Source organism: Phodopus roborovskii, unplaced genomic scaffold (assembly GCF_943737965.1).
Source record: "Phodopus roborovskii unplaced genomic scaffold, PHOROB, whole genome shotgun sequence".
Classification (NCBI taxonomy): domain Eukaryota; kingdom Metazoa; phylum Chordata; class Mammalia; order Rodentia; family Cricetidae; genus Phodopus; species Phodopus roborovskii.
Genome location: NW_026125052.1, coordinates 20,698,666 through 20,719,657, shown reverse-complemented (window position 1 = coordinate 20,719,657; position 20,992 = coordinate 20,698,666). Strand labels below are relative to the sequence as shown.

The window sequence follows — 20,992 nt, the reverse complement described above, 5'->3', positions numbered from 1 at the left end:
CTGGACCATTGTATATGAAAAAAAGAAGTCATGGAACCTATGCACAATTTTAGCAGGGGAAGAAAGCAAACAATTCAACATGCTGTTGTAAATTTTAGTTATGTCCAAAATTCTTATCCAATTTTTAACAACATTCTCACCTTTACCAGAATGCATACCGTTCTTCTTTAGTGAAATGTGTTCCTTACATTTGCCATCTCGATGTTAGTCTCTTTCTCCTGGCAAATAACTACCATTTTCCTGCCCCAGTTTCACATAGACACATCAGAGCTTACTAATGTTTCTTCTGATGCTCCAGTTTAGACTTGGAGGAGAGACATTTATCTCCTGCATCACTCACAAGGAAGAGGCTACTGCTGAAAGCCAGGACCAAATGGCAAGGAAAATGCTTCACTATAGACCCAAAGGTTTTGCATTAGATTAGTAGGCAACTAACTAGCAACTTTAGTCACTAGGTAAAGCCTAATAGAGTTAGATAACTATAATAACATTTGGTTAAGCCAGAGAAGTGGATGAAAGTATACAGTTCATGGCTGCAGAGGGAATGTTATTCTGGGAAGAAAGGGATCATACAAACAAAGAAAGGCCTCAATTATTTTCTGCTTTGTTTACCATATTGTAAGGAAAGTTTGCCTTTTAAAAACAGTTGGAAACAAGAGTGGTAAGTCTTTCTAAAAAAAGAGCTAACGATGGAGAATCTAAAGGGAGAGTGGGCTGAAAGGAAAACTGCCTAACTTTTCACTTGGGCTGGCCAGGTCTCCAACACAAAAGTCTTAATACAGAGTGCCAGAGTATGCCATACTCAAATAATGGCTTGAGAGACCCAGAAAGCCTACATGAGTACAACACACCACTGCACAGAAATATTCAAGAGAAGTACCTGTCTCTCCCCAGAGACTGTCAAAGCTGTTGATCTGAGCTCGCTCCACTTCCTCTTCATCTTTTTCTGGAAGATCAAGTAGGTAGGAGACAATCTGGAACAAGAAGTCGTGTCAGCTCACTCTGCAGGTGAAAAGCTATGCTGCTGTCATTAACCTGGGAGCCCGGGAAGACAATCCTCTAAGCATGACTGAATTTCTTACGTACAAAAGAAAGCAGTACTGATTGCTTCGACAAAGAAAGCCCAAACTGTTCTGATGGAAGGCTGTCCTAACAGATGTAGTTTACATGTTTTTCTTTAACATAACCCATATACCATGTGATTTAAAAATTACACATTCTTATTGAAGCTAATGACAATAAGAACTCAGGAAAGAAATGTGGAGAGAGTTGAGGCCTGTATCTCTATAGAGTGATTGTTTTCTTTTTTTCTTCTCAGAAGTATGAGGGCTGCCTGGGGCGTGGGAGGGACAATGACTGAAACCACAAACACAAGTGACAGGTGTTTCCAGGAATCTGACTTCCATAGACAATACAATTTCAGCTTTGCTCACATTCCCTGGGGACAGCTCGTGCCAGCGAGACGACGACTGCTGCGCCACTGGAAAATCCCTTGCCGTGGGATGGGCTAAGTAGTGGCCCGTGAGGACTGATTCCAAACTTTCCATACATCTTACAAGTGGATTGTTAAACAAAACTGGTCATTTATTCCAAACTGAGTAACAAATAAATTATATGAAAAACAAAGATTAAAATACCTAAACTTGCTGGGGGTGGTGGTGGTGCACACCTTTAATTCTGGCACTCGGGAGGCAGAGGCAATTAGATCTCAGTGAGTTCGAGGCCAGCCTTCTCTACAAAGCTACACAGAGAAACCCTGTCTCAAAAAACCAAGGCTGGAGACACAGCTCACTGGTGAAGAGTGCTTTCCTAGAATGTGTCCAATTCTGCATTTGAGCCCAACACCACAAAAAACCAACCAACCAACCAACCAACCAAACAAACAAACAAAAAAAAAACAAATAAACAAAAAACCCCCAAAAAACAAAAACAAGAAAAAACAAACAAAAACTGCCCTCAACTCTTAAACTTTCCGAACTATTTAACTATATCCTATTACTATCACTTGTGATATAGAAGTTGTTTATGTTTATTGTATCTGATGGTTGAAATATTGTCACCATGTACAACTGTGCATTCTTTCCACATTCTCGTTCAGCGATGTAACCCTGGGAGTCTGAAGTCTGCCATGGTGGGAAAAGTTACAAACTTTATAAATCAATATTGGGTTTAGAGCTAAACCTGAAATGTGTTTCAGTTTGATCAGCAGAGCTTGCATAAAGGTAAGAGTCAGTTTAACAGTAAATCAAATATAAGATTTAATGGCAATAAAATTATTGAGAAAAAGTAAATTAGGTGAAATTCCATTAGAAGTATCATAGTTAGGTTACAACCACAAGTTACAGATTCAAATTTGGCCAAAGTCAACATTCAAGTAACCATTCCATTGAGAACACTGTTTTTAAATCACATGTAGTCCATTTTTTAGATTATTAAATTTTAAAATTAATTTATTCTAATCCCAGTTCCCGCTCCCTTCTCTCCTCCTGCTCCCCATGCCCTCCACCCCTTCCCATCTGCTTCTAGGGAGTCTACTAAGTCTGTCCCATCATCTCATTTAAGTCAAGACCAAGGCACCTCCCTACCCTCTACACTCCTGTGCCTAGGCTGAGCAAGTATCTCTCCATATAGAATGGGCTCCACCGCGTCAGTTTGTGCATTAGTGTTAGATCTTGGACGCTCTGCCAGTGGCCTCATATGTTGTCCCAGCTGCATCTTTGACACCTATATTGAGGGAGTCTAGTTCGGTCTTATGCAGGTTCCCCATCTGTCAGACTGGAGTCAGTGATCTCTCACTAGCTCAGGTCAGTTGATTCTGTGGGTTTCCCCATCGTGGTCTTGACTCCTTTGTTCATATTATCATTCCTCCCTCCCTCCAGGAGCTTGGCTCATTGGTTAGTTATAGATTTCTGCATCTGCTTCCATCTGTTTCTAGCTTCTCTGGGGTTGTGGATTGTAGGCTGAGTATTTTTTGCTTTATGTCTGGTATCCACTTATGAGTGAGTACATATTATATTTGTCTTTCTGGGGCTGTGTCACCTCACTCAGAATGTTTTTTTTTTTTTTTAGTTCTGTCCATCTGTTTGCAAATTTTAGGGTGCCATTGTTTCTTACCACTGAGTAGTACTCCATTGTGTAAATGTACCATATTTTCTTTATCCCCTCTTAATTGAGGGGCATCTAGGTTGTTTTCAAGATCTGGCTATTATAGATAATATTGGTATGAACACAGTTGAGCAAATGTCCTTGTGGTGGGAGTGTGCATCCTTTGGATATGTGCCCAACAGTGTGGTATTGCAGGCTCTTGAGGTAGGCTGATCTCTAATTTTCTGAAAAACCGCTATATTGATTTCCACAGTGGCTGTACAAGTTTGCACTCCCACTAGCACTGGAGTAGTGTTCCCATTTCTCCACATCCTCTCCAGCATATGCTGTCATTGGTGTTTTTGATCTTAGCCATTCTGATTAGTGTAAGATGGATTTTTAGACTTGTTTTGATTTCCATTTCCCCGATGACTAAGAATGTCCAGTATTTCCTTAAGTGTCTTTCTGCCATTTGAAATTGTTCTGTTGAGAATGCTCTGTTTAGATTAGATATGTAACCCATTTTTAAATTGGATTATTTGGTAGTTTGATGTCTAGTTTCTTGAGTTTTTTGTATATTTTGGAGATCAGCTCTCTGTCAGATCTGAAGTTGGTGAAGATCTTTTCCCATTTTGTAGGGAGCCATTTTGTCTTGTTGACTGTGTTCTTTGCTTTACAGAAGCTCAGTTTTTTAAATTGTTGCTTTCAGTGTTTGTGCTACTGATGTTCTATTTAGGAAGTGGTCTCCTATGCCTATGTGTTCAAGTGTATTTCCCATTTTCTCTTTTATGAGGTTCAGTGTGGATGAATTCATATTGAGGTCTTTGTTCCATCTTGATTTGAGTTTTGTGCATGGCAATAGATTAGGATCTATTTGCATTCTTCTACATGCTGACAGCCAGTTATACCAGCACCATTTGTTGAATATGCTTTCTTTTTTCCACTTTGTATTTTTAGCTTGTCAAAAAATAGGTGTTCATAGGTGTGTGGGTTAATATCGGGGTCTTCAATTCAATTCCATTGGTCCACCTGTCTGTTTTTATGCTGATACCAAGCTGTTTTCATGACTATAGCTCTATAGTAGAGCTTGAAGTCAGGAATGGTGCCCCCAGATGATTATTGTACAGGACTGTTCTGGCTATCCTGTCCCCCCCACCCCCATATGAAGTTGAGTATTGTTCTTTCAAGGTCTGTTAAGAATTGTGCTGGGACTTTGATGGGGATTACACTGAATTTGTAGATTACTTTTGGTAGGATTGCCATTTTTACTATGTTGATCCTACCTATCCAAGTACATGGGAGATCTTTCTATTTTCTGATATCTTCTGTAAGTTCTTTCTTTAAAGACTCGAAGTTCTTGTCATACAGGTCTTTCACTTGTTTGGTTAGAGCTGCCCCAAGATAATTCATGTTATTTTTGGCTATTGTAAAGGGTGATATTTCTCTGATTTCTTTCTCGGCCCATTTATCATCTGTATATAGAAGGGCTACTAATTTTTTTTAGTTAAACTTGTATCCTGCTACATTACTGAAGATACTTATCAACTGTAGGAGTTGTCTGGTAGAATTTTTGTGATCACTTATTTAAACTACCATATCATCAGCAAATATCGAGAATTTGACTTCGTCCTTTCTAATCTGTATCCCCTCAATCTCCTTTTGTTGTTTTACTGCTCTAGCTAGAACTTTAAGTACTGTGTTGAGTAGATATGGAGAGAGTGGACAACTTTGTCTTGTTCCTGATTTCAGTGGGATTGCTTTGAGTTTCTCTCCATTTAGTTTGATGTTGGCGGTTGTGTTACTGATTATTGCCTTTATTTTATTTAGGTATGTTCCTTGTATCCTTATTCTCTCCAAGACTTAATCATGAAGGGATGTTGAATTTTGTCGAAGGCTTTTTCAACATCTAATGAGATGATCATGTGTTTTTTTTTTCTTTCAGTTTGTTTATATGGTGGATTACATTGATGGGTTTTCATATGTTGAACCATCCCTGTATCTCTGGGATGTATCCTACTTTGTCATGGTGGATGATTTTTATGATGTGTTCTTGGGTTTGGTTTGCAAGTATTTTATTGAGTATTTTTGCATCTATGTTCATGAAGGAAATTTGTCTGTAATTCTCTTTCTTAGTTGTGTCTTTGTGTTGTTTGGGTATCAGTAACTGTAGCCTCATAAAAAGAGTTTGGTGATGTTCCTTCTGTTTCTATTGTGTGGAATAATTTGAGCAATATTGGTATTAGATCTTCTTTGAACATTTGGTAGAATTCTGTACTGAAACTATCTGGACCTGGGCTATTTTTGGTTGGAAGACTATTGATAACTGTTTTTATTTCCTTAGGGGATAAAGGTGTATTTAAGTTGTTTGTCTGTTCTTGATTTAATTTTGGTATGTGGTACTTATCTAGAAAATTGTCCTTAAAAATTTTCTAATTTTGTGGATTATAGGTTTTTGAAGTATTACCTGATGATTCTCTGGTTTTCCTCAGTGTCTGTTGTTATGTCCCCCTTTTCATTTCTAATTTTGTTAATTTGGATATTCTCTGTCTTTTCATTAGTTTGGATAAAGGTTTGCCTATTTTGTTGAATTTCTCAAAGAACCAACTTTGTCTCATTGGTTCTTGACATTTTTTTTTTTTTGTTGTTGTTGTTGTTTCTGTTTTATTGATTTCAGCCCTCAATTTGGCTGAATCAATTTCTTGCTATCTACTCCTTCTGGGTGAATTTGCTTCTTTTTGTTCTAGCACTTTGAGTTCTGTTAATTCATTAATGTGGGATTTTCCCAGCTTCCTTGTGTAGGTATTTAGTGCTACGAACTTTCCTCTTAGCACTGCTTTCATTGTGTCCCGTAAATTTGGGTATGTTATGCAGTCATTTTCATTAAATTTTAGGAAGTCTTGAAATCCTTCCTTCCTTCCTTCCTTCCTTCCTTCCTTCCTTCCTTCCTTCCTTCCCTCCCTCCCTCCCTCCCTCCCTCCCTCCCTCCCTCCCTTGACCCAGCGGTGGTTCACTTGATTGATCATTGTTTACTTTCCATGTGATTGTGAGCTTTCTGAAATTAATGTTGCTGTTGAATTCTAACTTTAAGCTGTGGTGACCTGATAGAGTACAGGGGTTTATTGCAAGTTTTTTGTATCTGTTGAGGTTTCCATTGTTACCGAGTATGTGGTCTATTTTTGAGAAGGTTCCATGAGGTGCAGAAAAGAAAGTATATTCTTTTGTGCGGAATGCTCTAATAGATGTTTGTTAAGTCCATTTGAGTCATAATATCTGTTCCCTTATTTTCTCTGGGAAGCTTCTGTTGGGCATATCTGTCCAGTAATAAGAGTGGGGTTTTGAAGTCTCCCACTATTACTGTGTGGGGCTTCATTTGTGATTTAAGCTTTAGTAATGTTTCTTTTACAAATGTAGGAGCCCTTCTGTTTGAGGCATAGATGTTCAGAATTGAGATATCCTCTTGATGGATTTTTCCTATGATAAATATGAAATGCTCTTCTTTATCTTTTTGATTTTAGTTTGAAGTGGATTTTTTTTTAGATATTAGGATAGCTACACCAGTAAGTTTCTTAGGTCCATTTGATTGGAAAATGTTTTCCCAACCCTTTACACTGAGGTAATATCTGTCTGTGTGGTTGAGGTGTGTTTCTTATATGCAGCAGAAAGATGGGTTCTATTTTTGCATCCATTCTATTAACCTGTGTCTTTTTTGTTTGTTTGTATTTTGAGACAGGGTTTCTCTATGTAGCTTTTTGGAGTCTGTCCTGGAACTCGCTGGCCTCAAACTCACCGGCCTCAAACTCACCGAGATCTGCCTGCCTCTCCCTCTTAAGTGCTGGGATTAAAGGCCAGGTTTAGCCTGTGCCTTTTTATAGCTAAATTGAGACCATTTATATTAATGGATATTAATGACCAGTAATTGCTAATTCCTTTTATTTTTGTTTTTGTTGTTGGTGATGACCCTGTGTTCAACTCCCTTCTTTGGGATTTGCTCATCTATTGCCTGTGTTCTTGTGGATGTAGCTGACTTCCTTGGGTTGGTGTTTTCCTTCTAGTAGGGCTGGGTTTAAAGATAGGTATTGTTTAAATTTGGTTTTTATCATGGAATATCTTGTTTTCTCCATCTATGGTTGTTGAAAGATTTGCTGGGTAAAGTAGTCTGGGCTGGCATCTGTGGTCCTTTAGTGTCTGCACTTTGTGGCTTTCAGAGTTTCCATTGAGAAGTCAGATGTAATTCTAATATGTCTGCCTGTATATGTTACCTGGACTTTCTCCTTTGCAGTTCTTAATATTCTTTCTTTATTCTTTATGTTTATTGTTTTGATTATTACGTGGTAAGGGGACTTTTTTTTTGGTCCAGTCTATTTGGTGTTCTGTAAGTCTCTTGTATTTCATAGTCCTTCTTTAGGTTGGGAAAGTTTTCTTCTATGATTCTGTTGAATACATTTTCTGTGCCTTTGCACTGGACTTCTTCTTGTATCCCTATTTTTCTTAGGTTTGGTTTATGCATGGTGTCCAAGATTTCCTGCATGTTTTGTGTTAAGGACTTGTTGGATTTAAAACGAATCTATTTCCTCTATGGTATCTTCAATGCCAGAAATTCTCTCTTCCATCTCTTGTATTCTGTTGTTTATGCTTGCAGTTATGGATCCCGATCATTTAACCAAATTTTCCATTTCCAGAATTCCCTCTGTTTGTGTTTTCTCTATTGCCTCTAATTTAGATTTCAAGTCTTGAATCATTTCCTTCACTTGGTTGATTGTTTTTTTTTTCTTGGTTTTCCTTAAGGTATTTGTCAATATCTCCCAATTTTGTGTTTGTCTTTTCTTCCATATCTTTAAGGGACTTTTCATTTCCTCTTCAAGGACCTCAATCATGCTCATAGTTATTTTTTAGGTCATTTTCTTCTGCTTCATCCATGATAAGATATTCAGGTCTTGTTGTAGCACCACTAGTTCCTAGTGGTGTCATATTGTTCTTTATACTGTTGAGAGTGTTTTTACCTTGTTGTTGATGCATCTCTTCTTCTAATTGGTATAGGCAGAGCTTGTGCTTCATGGATTCTCTCTTTCTCCAATTGGTATAGTTGGGGGCTGTGGCTCTGTTGACCACTCCTTCAGGCACAAGCAGAGCAGAGGCTCCAGTGAACGCTCCTTCTGGTGGAAGTAGGCCCAATGCTTAGATGGTCACTCCTTGAGGTGCAGGTGGGACTATAGCTCTGGTGGATGCTCCTCCCATTGGAGGTGGGGCCATGGCTCTGTGATTGCTCTTCTAGGTGTACGTGGGTCTGAGGGTCCAGAGTTCAATGATGCAGCAGGTTATCTCCAACTGAGAAATGGCAGTGGATGCTGGCTGGGACAAAGGTGCTCTTTCCAGAGGAACTTCTTGAAATAGTTTCAGGAAGCTACTTCTGGAAACTGCTGCTGTTGTAAGCAGTTGCTCCTTGCTCCTGGGCCTGAGGCTCAGGCCTCCTTCTGATACTGTGCCTGTGTCTGAGGCTCCTTGCTCCCTCTGATGCTGCTTCCAGGCTGTGCTTTGGGCTTCCCACTGATGCTGCTCCAGGTCTGAAGCTTGAGCCTCCCTCTGATGCTGCTTCCCAGCCTGAGGACCAGGTCTCCCTCTTGATAAAATTCATAATAAACTAAAGCGTGTATATAGCTGCTCCCTGGTTATACTCTGCTCCTTTCTGCAGGTCAGTTATTTAATATTTCACTGAATACCACACCAATCCCATGTATTTGCCACAGTTATTAACAATGTAGAAAACACCATTTTTAGAGTATTCATTAAATACAAAATATCATTCATAGCAACCTTTTAAAAAGACTTCATTCAGCAATTTTACTTCATGGATGAAAAACTAAGGTTCTAAGACATCAGAGAAACTGTGAGCTCTAAGATCAAAACCTATCCTTCTGAGGTTCTGTGGGTTAGATATCCTTCCTGTCCAACAATGTCTGACCATATGTTCACAAGTTAGTAGCTACTCTGTGTTTTAGTGCCATACTCTGTTAAATGGGGGTGAAAGTATGGAGAAGTGTATGAGATAATTTCAAACCCCTCTCCCCCTTTTTTTTTTGTTTTTCAAGACAGGGTTTCTCTGTGTAGCTTTGTAGATCAGGTTTGTCTCAAACTCACAAATCTGTCTGCCTCTGCCTCCCAAGTGCTGCGATTAAAGTCACATTTGCTCCACACACAGAATTCTAGGTATCATGGTATCTGAGTAGAGCTTTGTAGAGTTTATCCCCTTATTTCACAATAGTGATTAAAAGCTTTGCACCATACAACTTGGAGAAAAAAAAATCCTATCACCTTTTCTTACCTCAGTGTAACCCATGCTGGCTGCAGCAATGAGGGCCTGCTGGATGGCATGGCTCTTCTTAAACACTCCTTGCTGCTGGCCCGCCATTGTCCAGTCACACTGAATCAGAAACTTGACAACCTCTAGATGACCCCGAAGAGCAGCATGAACCAAAGCACACTGCCCATTCTTATCCAAGTGATCTACCTAAGGGAAGAGAACAGAGACCTGTATCAAACACTGGTGGCTGTAGTCTAACCCAGTAACACTGGCCTACTGCATCATCCTTTACTACTCTGGGAATTTAAAGGATACTTTCTGCTCAAGCTGGATTATAAATGATCTCCAAATGCCCTGGGTATTCCTCTATGGAGAACTTCTTTCCCCAGAAAATGAGGCAAGGTTTTTGTTTTCACATCAAAAGAAAAATAAAACAAAACCCTCAGGTGAAGCTGAGGCAGTTCTCTTTGCTCTCAAATAGTTCTTTTTGGACCAAGACTTGAGAGACCCATGGCTCTGCTGGCACAAAAATTGTCACGGTGTTCCAAAGAAGAAATATTCTGTGTCATCAATCACTCAGTGGACCACTAAACTTTGGCAGAAACAGATTCCTCTTCCAGCAGGAGGGTAGAATGTCAAAGATCTGACCTAAATGGCTAGAGGCACTTGGAGCTTTACTCTAGATAAGAAACAAATGCAGTTTTGTAATCTCAGTGTTGGTTCAAAGTTTAGGTCGAAAGGAAGGTTAGACAGAAGTTTCCAGTAAGAATGTGATTATCAGTCTAGGACACTTAGAACATCTGAACCTAAGTTTTATTTCTAATTCTCCCACCTACTTAGCTTCCACCCAGTGACCCACATGGCAAATGTTAACTGAATGTCAATACATGTAATCATCGTATAGGATTAAAAAGGTGCAAAAAATAATAAATTCTGCCCTCAATATTTTCAAATAAGGTAGGGGAGATGTGAGCAAGCCTATCTTTAAAAAGTATATAATTAAATAAGGAAAGTAAAAGCACAACGATTTATTATTATTTTGTGTGTTGTACACATGTGTGTAGGTGTACATAACTGTGCAGCACATGTGGGTGTTGGAAATCTTCTGTATCTGCTTTCTACCTTATTTTTTTTTTTTTTTTTTGAGACAGGATCTCTCACAAAACCTGGAGCTCACTGTTTCAGCTTGGCTGACTAGACAGTGAGCCGTCACGATACTCCTGCCTCTGCCTCCCACCAATGATGGGTTTGCAGATGTGAGTCACTGCCTCTAGCTTTCACATGGATGCCAGGGTTTGGATTCAGATTCTCATGCTTATGGAGCAAGCATTTTACTGGAAAGGTCATCTCCCCAGCCTGCTAAAAATCAATCCTGAATAGAGTCAGGAACAGATACTGTAGGACGTCTTTCTCAATTGGCTGAGACAGGAACTGACTGTCTTATTCTAGGTTTTTATGGTAGGTTCCCGAAAGAAGTTTGTAAGGTTGAAAGCATGGATACTTTTTAATTCCAGACCAAGTAATCCAGATTTTCATCACCAGAGAGTGTCTATGCTTAGACCTGTATCTGTAAAAACTAAGGGCAAGAATGAAATTCTCACTCCTTGGATAGAAGGATGATCTCAGGGCTGGGGTGGTAATGGTAAAAGAATGAAATTCTCACTCCTTGGATAGAAGGCTCACCCTAGGGCTCGGGTGGTAATGGCAAAATAAAAGGCTGGAACGTTCTGTGGTGCAAAAGAAAAGTTGCATTAAAAATACTAGGAACTAATTTGAACTAATGGTCAATTCTGGGGCAATTTAACTAACAAAATGAATAATAATGATAATGGATTGCAGATCATAGAATAAAATAAACATCCATGAGTCCAAAGTAATATAAATACATAATAAGTAAGCATTGAATAAATACACAGGGAGTAGGGACAAGGCCCCACTATGAATCTTAAGCTGTCTCTGAACTCATAAAATCTTGCTTCAGTTTCTTGAATGCTGGGATTCACAAGTACACACCACCATACCCAGTTTGAGACAGCTCTTCTTTACAATGGAATTCCTACCAATAAATAAGGCAAGAATGGAAACAGAAAATTACCCTTCAAACAGGCATCATAGCTATAACTCCTCTCAGTAAAAGGAATAGATCTTAACACAAATAAACAAGAGTGTGATAGTAGCAACAATGAATCTATCAGATCTCACCTCAGCTCCTTGAAAGATATTTTTCTTTCTTTCTTTCTTATTTTGTTTTTCGAGACAGGGTTTCTCTGTATAGAGCTGTAGACCAGGCTGGCATCAAACTCACAGAGATCCGCCTGCCTCTGCTTTCCAGAAAGACATTTTTCTTAATTACAAAGGGGAAAATAGTACAACTTGGAAGTTACAACTTGGAAGATGTTACCTTTAACCAAGTGGTAGAAGTTATAATCTATAATATGATATGTGGACATCATGTAACTTGAGTAAGTATTTCTATTAAGGAATAGAGTATCACCTCTGTAGTATTCTAACTCAAAATGAACAAACTGAAATATAATGAAATATCTAAATTGAAACTTCCTTCAAAACAACTGGCCAGAATTCTTAAAAAATTTCAAGTCATAAAACACAATGAAAAACTAAGGAAGTCTTATGGACTAGAGGGGACTGAATGTAATGTATTAAACTAAATGCAGATCACCTACTGTAGTGGGAAAAGGGCATTAGTGGGTCAGACTGAGAAATCTCAGGAAGGTTTATAGGTTGACTAATACATCACTATTAATTTCTTAGTTTTGATACTGTTATTATAGTTACTTAAACTGTTAACACCAGTGAAAAGCTGGATGTAGGATGTATGAGGATTCTGAATGTTATTTACAAGTCTAAATTTTTTTCAAAATAACAGATTTCAAGGAATTAAGGAGCTAAACACAGTGGCACATGCCTTTAATCCTTCCACTTGGGAGGTACAGGCAGATCTCTTGTGAGTCTGAGACCAGCCTGGTTACAGTGAATTCCAGGACAGTATGGAGGGCTATGTAGAGACCCTATCTCAAACAAAATACAAAGAAAAAAAAGAAAAATTAAAGGGGTGCTGAGTAGTAGGTAAGATTAAAATCTGGGAGTGGGGGCGGGGCTGTCATAGAAGAGGACAAGAGCAATGCAGCAGCAACAGTTGGGGGCAGGTGAGTGGCCGCCCAGGCGTTCTCAGGTTAAAACCTAACAGGGTTGGTTACTCAACGATTTGGTAAAAAAGAGACATAGGTATCAAAGGGCCTTTAGCATTAGCAGATTTTAAAAGCAGGAAGAGAGAGAGAGTCACACAGTGAAGACGACGAGTTAACTGGGAAGGTCAATGTGAGTGCCAGTGAGTCATCCGGGCTAACTTAAGAAGGCTGCCAGGAATGGGAGTCAGAGCTCAAAGTTCCTTCTCAGGAATTAGCAGCCTAGAGTCAAGAATCACTCAGATGTGAGTGAAAGAACCAGAAGGCAGTTGTCTTTTAACCCAGAGCCTATGATTTTAGTGTTGTGTGTGAGGACAGAGGCCAGAAGGCAGGGTCTCAGTGAAGTTCTATGAGAAGGAGGACGATAGAGAGAGAAGAGCAGCCGAGGGGTGGGGGAACTCACACGCCACCAGAAGCTCAACATTATGAACGCCACACAGAGGGTTAGGGGTGAGGGGAAAGAACTGCATTTTTGGTGACTGGCAAAGTAGTGAGCAACTTTGGGAGAACCTCAGTTGAGTGACAGAAAATTAGAGTCTCTCTCCTTTCTTTCTAGTACTCTTTATTAGGCATCCCATGAGATTTCATGGGACCACCTCTTAGGCCACTTTCCCTCTTAATCTCCAAATCGTTTTAGCATGTGGAGGAAGTGAGATTGAGGGAGGTAAGATACCATGTTTAGGTCCTCACAAGAAGGAAGTGTGCACTCGGTTAAGGATTTGAACCAATTATGTTTGGTTTTAATATTACGGTTTTAATAACCCACTTTGTTTATCACGCACGGAAGCTGATTACAGGTGGAGAGGGGGTAGTGAGGAGGCAGAAGACGCTCAGGACAGATCTGAAGGCTGGGGAGAAGGGAAGAGAGGAGCCGGAACTTCTGGTGACAGGTGACAGGAGTTTCTTTTTTAAAGTGGGGGAGACATTTGTAGGTTTATAGATTCTGAGAAAATGTAATGTGAATGAAGAAAAGGAATGAAATAACAAGTGAGAAAAAAGAGCAACATGGACCAGGACCAGGACCAGGCAGGTGTTGAAAGGGAACTAAATATTCCCTTGTTAGGAAAGGGCAGAGGTCAGTGTAGGAGAGAACACTGTTTGTGACGGATGTTCACTGAGACAGACACTTTCTTCTTTCCTTCATTTTTTTTTTTTAATAGAGGGCCTTCTTATATATCCCAGACTGACCTTGAACTTATGATCCTCTTGCCTCATTCTCCCAAGTCCCGGGGTTACAGATATACACCACCACACACTGTTTCTAGCATAATCTTACCAATACCAATCACAGAAGAGGTGATAGGAATTGGAAGAGGATGAACAGTGGAACCATTTGCTCTAGGCAACAATGAAAAACAAGTAAAACAATGGCATGGTGGTGTAAGGACAAAGACTCAAGGGCCTAGCTAGGGTGTGGATTTTTTTCTTTTTTTCTCCTTTTTTTAATCATTAAAAATCTTTTAAAAAAACAATCTTTTCTCATTTTACATATCAATCCTGGTTCCTACTCCCTCCCTTCCTCCTGCTACCTTCTTCTTCCCCCCAGCCCAGCCCATCCCCATCCACTCCTCAGAGAGGATAAGGCTTCCCATGGGGAGTCAATGAACTCTGGCACCTTATTTGAGGCAGGACCAAGGCCCTCTCACCTTTATCTAGGCCGAATAAGGTATGGGCTGCAAAGACAATGGGCTCCAAAAGGCCAGTTCAAGCACTAGGGATAAATCCTGGTCCCATTGCCAGTGACCCCACAGACTGCCCTCACCATACTCTGTCACCCACATTCAGAGGGCCTAGTTTGGTTCTATACAGGTTCCTCCTCTGTCAGAGTCAGTGAGCTCCCACCAGCTCAGATCAGTTGTTTCTGTGGGTTTCCCAAAACTGGTCTTGACCCCTTTGCTCATGTTATCACTCCTCCCTCTCTTCAACTGGACTCTGGGAGCTCAGCCCAGTGCTCAGCTGTGGATCTCTGCATCTGCTTCATTCAGTTATTGGATGAAGGTTCTATGATGATAATTCAGGTAGTCATCAATCTGATTAGAAGGGAAGGCCAGCCAGTTCAGGCAACCTCTCCACTGATGGGTATTAGCTGGGGTCATAGGATGTGAATTTATATCAAGAGTCATATCAGGACTAGATATTCTAGATCTAGAAGCACCCATTGAAACAAAGGGGACATTGTTACAGGTAAATAATCTGTGTCACAGTAACATCTAAGATTCTGTGACTTCAGTGAGAACCCTGGGTTTCTTTTCCCAAAGGAGTCTCAGGAGTGCACTTTCTTCCCTGGTGACAGCACTGAACATCTCAAAATGAGGTCACACATATTACTTAGGTTTTACTGTGAAACCACCAACATTCTTAGTTTTCTTGACAACTGATATACCACAAGGCTACAATTTTCCTTGGTGGCCTACATTTGTGAAGCCGGTGGTTTTCTTTTACCAGTATTTTGAAATTGAACTGGCTTGGAAAGAACTATAAAGAAAACACTTTGGGGACTGAGGTGATGGCTCACTGGGAAGGGTGCTTGCTCTGTAAGCTTGAGAGCCTGAGCTTGATCCCCAGCACCCACATGAAAGCAGGCCTGGCTGTGCACCTGTAATGCCAACATTAGTGGGTAGAGACAGGAGGATCCTGGGAGCTCACTAGTCAGCAAGTGGAAAGTGAAGGATTCTTTCTTCAGACAATAAGGTGGAGAATAAGAGGAGGAAAGACCCCAGTGTCTGCTCTGGTCTCTACATGTGTGTACCCATGTGCATGCACCCACACATTCATGCATACATCCCTCACACCACATAAAAAAACAGTAACATATTTTGGAAATGTTTTCAGAGAACTGAAATGTGCTAAGGAACACCTTGGGTGCCCTTGGCCAGTCAAGGATCTTTCACATCTCTGCGCCTTAGGGTGTGCAGGCCCTGTTCAGTCCGGCCCTCCCACTGCAGTCTCCTTGCCCCTTGCTTCTCTTCTGTATTTTTGATAGAAAGAGGCTTCTTCTGTGCTCAGTGGACCTTCTGGGTTGTTAGCTCCGGAATTTTTGTGGTTGCTGAGAAATGCTGTTTTACAAGTCCTTCTCAAAGATTTTAAAGCTGTGCCCTGATGCAGTACTCTTTGGTAAGGCCATGGGGGCAAACACTGGGGTATGAGCTCCGTGAGCCCTCTTTAATCTCTTCAATATCTAGGTGCGCCTAGAGTGCTGAGGTAACAAATGTGTTATAAAAAGATTGCTTTGGGAGGAAAGGAAAGGGGAAGAGAAGAAACGCAGCAGCAGAGTGGGCAACCGTTACCTTGGCCCGTTTTTTGCACAGCAACACCACGATGCTCAGGAACCCTGCTGCTGCAGCATAACCCAGAGGAGTCAGGCCACTCTCAGAAGAGGCATCCACATTGGCCCCAAATTCCAAAAGCAGGGCCACCATTTCTGTGTAACCAAGGTGAGACTGGACACATAGGATCGGAGCATTATTTAAAACTTCTGTCCGGTAATTAATATTGGCACCTCCCAAAATCAGCAGTCTGCTGACCTAGAAACAGAAACAACAATCAGACACCGGTCATATTACCTTTTTAGTCATTTTAGCCGTTTTTTAATTAAATCACTTGAGACTCAACAATAGTGTTCAGTAGCATTTAGGAGCCATCTTTTTATTCTTTACTTGTTCCCTTTTGAATATTTTGCTTTGGAAAATAATGTAAAACATCTCCTTTATATAAACTGTTCACTAGCTAGAGTGAGAGCTCACACACTGAGTGCTGAATGTTGGCTCATGTAAGTGAATTCTCGATTTCAAAAGTTCCTCCCCAAATAGAGGCTACCTGAGATCAATTTACTCTTCAGAACCTTTAGCAGAGTCTGACCCCAGGTATCAGTCAGCTATATAACAGCTTCAGTCCTCAGTTACAAGAATAAAATATGGTGATTTAAAAGGCTATTCATTGGAAACAGTCCAAGCAAGTCAGAGATCAGCTAAATCGCTACTTGATGCCCTTCTAATTGTATTTTCCAGGCAATTATTCGACCTATTTGCAGTTTCTTTGTGCTTACCTTTATATTTGGAGTGTAGAGATTTCGTAAAGAGGCCAATGCCATAGAAAGACCTTCTGTGCTATAAGAGATCCAGAGACCTTGGAGGATGGAGGATGATACACCAACTTTTTTACTCAAACCCTGAAAAAGAAATATAGACAATTAAATAATAATTATGGAGATAATTATTAATAATAATTAATATGGAGACAATTATTAATAAAATAAATTTTGTGAGACAAGATCTTTTTTTATTTAATATTTTTTTCTTATTTTACATATTGATCTCCGTTCCCTCTCCCATTCTCCCATGCTCCCCACAAACACCCCGCCCCCATCCACTCCCCAGGGAGTGTGAGGCCTTCTATGAGGGATCATCAAAGTCTGTGAAATCATTTGGGGTAGGGCTTAGGCCCTCCCCTGGAGATAAGGTCTTTTTATGTAGTCCTGGCTATCCTAGAACTTGCTATGTAGACCAGGCTGATCTCAGACTCACAGAGATTCACCTGCCTCTGTCTCTCAAGTGCTGGGATTAAAGGTGTGCAGTCACCACTCTCATAGAGATAACCAAATTATTAGCCCAGCTAAAAAGTATCATCAGTAGTGAGTGCATGACCTTTAGGCTTTTAGTTCTAATGTATAAGTGTAGAGTCTCATTTAAATAGTGTTCATACAGTGCAAAGCTTATAGGGACAAAGACTAGTTTTACAGAAACACTGTAATTAAAACTGTCTCCAGTAGTAGATCACTTAACATCTTTTTTTGTTTGTTTTTTGCTCTATATCTGAATATAATTTGTTTCCCTATTAGCTTTCTTAAGTAACTTATGTCACTAAAATAATAATGTGGCATATATAATTTCATTTTCTTCTTGGACATTTGGGAAAATTGTAATTACTAGCCTCCTTTGCAGCTAGCTGGAACACATGACTTACCTCTGGCTAATGAAATCTGGGCCTTAGTAAAATGCCTTGTTCAGGCTGGCTCCTAACCCTGCTATGTGTTTTTGCAGACTTTCTACTATTTCTCTTAATAGTAGATGCAGAGGATCCAATGAAGAATTTCAAAGCCTAGGATGATTTCAGAACTACTACACAGAAGGAAACTGCACAAATGATCTGCACTGGACTACAATGTAAGTGAGAAACAAATAATTCAGTCTTTAAATTACCTGGTAGTTAGACACTTTCAGTCTAGTGTCTTGCTCTTCTGCCAAAATATGGGTGAATTAAATAGAAAATCTCAAGGGCAGAAAAACAGTAGTGATAAAATTTGGAACATGCGGAGGGAGAAGGAACTGGGATCGATATGTAAAATAAAAAATAAATTAATATATAAAAAAGTTTGGAACATGCACATCTTTAATCCCAGTACTCGGGGATCAGAGGCAGGTGGATCTCTGAGTTTGAGACTAGCCTGGTCTACACAGTAAGTTCCAGGACAGTCAGGGCTACAGAGAATACCTGTCTTGAAACAAAAAGTTGAGGAGCTAAGTGATCAGGGGAAGAATGTTTTAACTAAAATGTGTGGTACTTCTGCTTGTTTTGCTCCTTGACATGTAAGGTGTTCTATTAATTTGATATACTACAGAAGGAACATTTACCAAAGTATTTGTTGTTTATGGATATGTTTATCTAACAAAATATTAAGTCACAGTGGTATGCCTTTCCACAGAAGGCCGAGACTCTTATTTTCCATGTAAGGAATTCTAGAGAAGAGGTGCAAAGACAAATAATGAATACCATGGGAAGCTGGATCTGTGAACGTTGTCAAAAGGCTTTTCTGGCAAAGGTGTCTTTTTTCTTTCTGTAAGGATATTGTGATAGTATAAAAATGAAATATATGTGTGTGTGTGTGTGTGTGTATATATACACACACACATATATTTTAAGGAGCAGTTTATGAGTATACTTCAAGAGGGGAGTGGGCAGGGCAATAGCTAATGTACTGCCTACAGCTGAAATATTAATTTCTATTTCTTATGGTATGGTGGGTATATGCTTGTGATCTAACACTCAGGAGGATTACACAGGAAGGTTTAAGGCTTGCTTGGGCTAAGTAAAACTCTGTCTCATTTAAAAAAGAAACAAAAATCAAATTAGGTTATTTATTTTTAATTAAATTTTTAATTTTAAAAAATTAAGATATTTTTGATTATTTTATACAGTACTGTATTTACATTATTTTCAAACCCTCTCCTGTCCACTCCAATTATTCCCATGCCCATCATGCCAAGTTTAAGACTTCTTTTGTAATTCTCTTTCTCTCTCTCTGAGACACACACAAGCACGCACGCACCAATGCTCTGCTGAGACCACTTAGTATTGCTCCTGTCTGTGTGTGTTAGGATAACTGTTAGGAAGTTCATCCCTGAAGAAGACTAGTTTCTACTCTCTCAGTAGCCAGTGACTTCACCTATTTGTGGGGCCTTGTGAAAATTTTCTTGTTCAAATTGGCACATTGACTGGTGTTGTCACTATGCAGGTCTTGTTTGGCAACCAAATTATTGAGAGTTCATGAGTGCCAACATCCCTATCATGTATAGATGCTAGACACTTACTAGCAGCAGGCATTCTGGTCCTTTGGCTTTTAGAATCTTTCTGTCCCCCTTTCTGCAATATCATATAAGTGGATTTTTGTTTTCTTTTTGAGACAGGGTCTCATTCATGTTTTCCATGATGGCTAAAACTCACTGAGTAGCAGGGATAACCTTGAACTTTTTATCTTCCTGTCTTTCAACGACCAAGTTTGAGGCAATGAAGATCAAGGAATGAGGGGGACTTCAGGGGCCAGCCACCCTGCTAACCAGCTACACAGTAAGCCATGGAGCAAAGAGTAAAGAAAGATAATACAGAAAGAGAGAAAGGTAAAAACCCTGAGGCAAAAGATAGATGGGGTAACTTAAAAAAAAAACAACAAAATAAAAACAAAAAAACCAAAAACAAACAAACAAACAAACAAACAAAAAACTGGCTAGAAACAAGCCAACCTAAGGCTGGGCATTTATAAGAAAGAATACGCCTCCATGTGATTTATTTGGGAGCTGATGGTGGGCCTCCCAAAGAGTAAAGAGTTAAAAAACAACCAACAACAACCAAATGCTGGGATTAAACCATACAACCCCCATACTTGGTTTTATTTTGTGTTGCACTGAACGCAGGGCTTTGCGTACTTTTTTGGTCATATCCCTAATCTGGATTAAAAAAAATAAGTGCCTTTAATGATCTGACTTGTCAAAGTGGCTGCCTATGTCTAAATATTCTCAACATAAAACATACAGCTAGACAAAATGAGGAACAAGGATGCCTATCCTCTTGTTTCTTCTGATCCTGCTGACAGAGGATGGACCATAAGAGCTGGGTCAAATCTTGGTAGAGAGATCTGGTGGATCTCAGAAACAGAATCTAGTTTAGAATCCTCTCACTACAAGAAAATTATTGCTCTTTTAATCCCCTTTCACTATTTAAAAATGGCTACTTAATTTTCAAATTATCCATATTGTTTATGGCCTTGAGGACTTCTGAATATTTCCACTAGAGTCATCATGTAGTTGTCAAAAACTGATAGGAGGAAGGGCAGACAACAGCATCTATTCGGTACTATTTTAGAACTTCTTTTAATTTGTGCTAATAACAGGGATATCAATTGTAAGGTTCTTATTTGGCTAATTAGTTAATATGCAAACACACATAAAAGTCCTGATGCAAGCCTATCACTAAGTTGTTATGATTGCTTATTTTGACACATGAGATCAAATGTTTTTAGAGTTCTTTTTGAAAGTATTTCAAAGCTACTTAGTCAGACTTTGAGCTCAGTTACAGTTACATCTTCACTGCAGAGCCTAGAGAACCAGGAAATATAGTTCCAACTCCCCATTAGGGCCTCAGTTTCTTGATTTAGAACATGTATGGTTTGCACCAAGACATTTGAATTATGATATATTGCATTAATAACTTGACAGAAAAATCCCCAGAAAGTACTGGTATCAATAAAAACATTTAGGAGTGAACCCCACCCCATCTTATACATTGGAAGTGAGGAAAAAAGAAAGGGACTCTAACATTTACTCAGCACCTACTGTGTCACGTTCTGTATCTGGGACCTTCCATATATTAGCTCCCTCAGCTTACTCTACTTTGCACAACAGTCCCTGGGAGACAGAATTTACTATTTACAGCAGAGCAAACTACCTAGAGATGACAAAGTAATTGCTCAAAGTCACAAAGCTAATGAAGCTGCAATCATAAGACAAGTCTTTTTTATTTTTTAAAAACTCTTAAGTTTGGGGCTGGAGAGATGGCTCAGCAGTTAAGAGCACACTAACTGCTCTTCTAGAGGACCCAGGTTCAATTTCCTCACAACTGCCTGTAACTCCAA

At 39.7% G+C, this 20,992-nt stretch overlaps 1 protein-coding gene across 15 annotated transcripts in view; it reads right to left on the bottom strand.

The window, feature by feature from the left end:
* Positions 1 to 20,992, bottom strand: part of Tanc2 (tetratricopeptide repeat, ankyrin repeat and coiled-coil containing 2) — a 289,050-nt gene that overhangs the window by 21,667 nt on the left and 246,391 nt on the right. For all 15 annotated transcript variants that reach the window (XM_051178779.1, XM_051178787.1, XM_051178795.1 and 12 more), the window contains 4 exons: positions 16,634 to 16,756; positions 15,876 to 16,112; positions 9,404 to 9,589; positions 881 to 974 (listed from right to left, as the gene is read on the bottom strand). In XM_051178779.1, the coding sequence (XP_051034736.1) occupies positions 881 to 974; positions 9,404 to 9,589; positions 15,876 to 16,112; positions 16,634 to 16,756 (640 nt within the window). The remainder of the gene's footprint in view (positions 1 to 880; positions 975 to 9,403; positions 9,590 to 15,875; positions 16,113 to 16,633; positions 16,757 to 20,992) is intronic.